A 1564-nucleotide genomic window follows, 5' to 3' on the forward strand; every position below is an offset into this window, starting at 1 on the left:
TCCCTATTAAGCCCGCACTGCAGCACTGCTGCTGGGTTGCATGCGTTTGTCTCCTTTTGTCTTGTCTCCTTTTGTCTCCTTTTATTGTGTCTCCTCTTGTTTCCCTCTGCATTGTCTCCTTTTATTGTCTCCTTTTATTGTCTCCTTTTACTGTCTCCTTTTTTGTCTCCTTTTACTGTCTCCTTTTATTGTCTCATTTTATTGTCTCCTTTTATTGTCTCCTTTTATTGTCTCCTTTCACTGTCTCCTTTTATTTTTTTTTACTGTCTCCTTTTTTGTGGGTATTTTATTGTGTCTCCTTTTGTTGTCTCTTTTTGTTAAGTGTCTCCCCTTTCTTTATGGTGTCTCCTTTTGTCTCCTTTGTCTCTTACTGTCTCCTTTTGCTGCTTCTCGTTTTGTCTCCTTTCTTGCAGGCAGCAGAGGGCGGCGCGGATCCTGCTGACGATCCCTTCGCGCTGCTGCTCTCCCCTTCCCCACAGCAGCAGCAGCAGCAGCAGCAGCAGCAGCAGCTGCAGCAGCTGCAGCAGCACGTCAAGAGTGCGCCTTCAGCTGCAAGCGGAGATAGCATGGATCTTCAGGGGCTCTTTGAAGCCCCAACTGGCGACGCTGGTGAGGTGTATAGACAGCTGGTGCTTCTGCTGCTGCTGCCTGCTGCTGCTGCCTGCTGCTGCTGTCTGCTGCTGCTGCTGACATGCTGCTGCTTGGGCAACAGCCTGTCTCCTCCTTCCCCCGGTGTCTGCGGACATTATCCAGTGTTACTATCCCCGCTGCTGTTGTTGTTGCTGCTGCTGCTGCTGCTGCTGCTGCTGCGCTGCAGGTGTGGGTTCTTTGCGCCTCGACTCTGCCGGGAACCTGGTGGTAGCAGATGGGCCCAAAGAGGCATTTTGCTGCAGGCACGTCTAGCAGCAGCAGCAGCAGCAGCAGCACTCAGCTCAACAGCAGCAGCAGCAGCAGCAACAGCAGCAACACGAGCAAATGCAGGAGCAGCACCGCACACAGTGCAGCTTCAGCAGCATCAACGAACGCAGCAGCAGCTGCAGCAGCAGCAGCAGCAGCAGCAGCAGCTACAGTACTGGGGCAAGTTGCTGTGGGGTGTGGTTTCAGGTGTCTCGGCATGTCAGGGTTGCTGGGGGGGAGCTGCGTCTGCGCGAGCGGCCAGCAGCGCCGCGTTCTCGAGGAGGACTTGTCCTCAAGAGGAGCATTCGCGCTGCAGGTACCCTGCTGCTGCTGCTGCTGCTGCTGCTGCTGCTGTTTCTTATGCTCATGCTGCTGCTGTTGCTTATGATGCTGCTGCTGCTGCTGTTGCTTATGATGCTGCTGCTGCTGCTGCTGGGTCTCGCGGATGCTGCTGTGCTCGCTTCGGAAGGGTGTTTCTCCGTGTGTGTTTGCTGCTGCTCATTGCTGTTGCTGCTGCTGCTGCTGCTGCTGCTTCTGCTGCTGCTGCTGCAGCCGTATGAAGGGGCATATAAGAAAACCAAGGGAAAGCGCTGGACCGAGGAGGAAACCCGCAAGTGAGTTGCTGTGTTCACGGGCCCTGGAGCAGCAGCAGCAGCAGCAGCAGCAG

The 1564-nt window shown here is 54.9% G+C and overlaps 2 protein-coding genes across 2 annotated transcripts in view; both read left to right on the plus strand.

The window, feature by feature from the left end:
- Nucleotides 1-338: 338 nt before the first annotated feature.
- On the plus strand, nucleotides 339-903 carry EMH_0028720 (uncharacterized protein; the record flags this gene model as incomplete). The annotated part of the gene is made up of 2 exons (XM_013494187.1): nucleotides 339-609; nucleotides 818-903. 2 exons carry the CDS (start codon nucleotides 339-341, stop codon nucleotides 901-903), a joined length of 357 nt encoding a protein of 118 aa, XP_013349641.1.
- A 211-nt stretch (nucleotides 904-1114) lies between these two features.
- EMH_0028730 (uncharacterized protein) overlaps nucleotides 1115-1564 on the plus strand; it is a gene marked incomplete at both ends in the record, with an annotated part of 1910 nt that continues 1460 nt past the window's right edge. The window contains 2 exons of the mRNA XM_013494188.1: nucleotides 1115-1213; nucleotides 1450-1511. Of these exons, the coding sequence (XP_013349642.1) occupies nucleotides 1115-1213; nucleotides 1450-1511 (161 nt within the window). The remainder of the gene's footprint in view (nucleotides 1214-1449; nucleotides 1512-1564) is intronic.

Source organism: Eimeria mitis, genomic scaffold, assembly GCF_000499745.2.
Source record: "Eimeria mitis Houghton genomic scaffold, Emh_scaff1069, whole genome shotgun sequence".
NCBI classification, from domain to species: Eukaryota; Apicomplexa; class Conoidasida; order Eucoccidiorida; family Eimeriidae; genus Eimeria; species Eimeria mitis.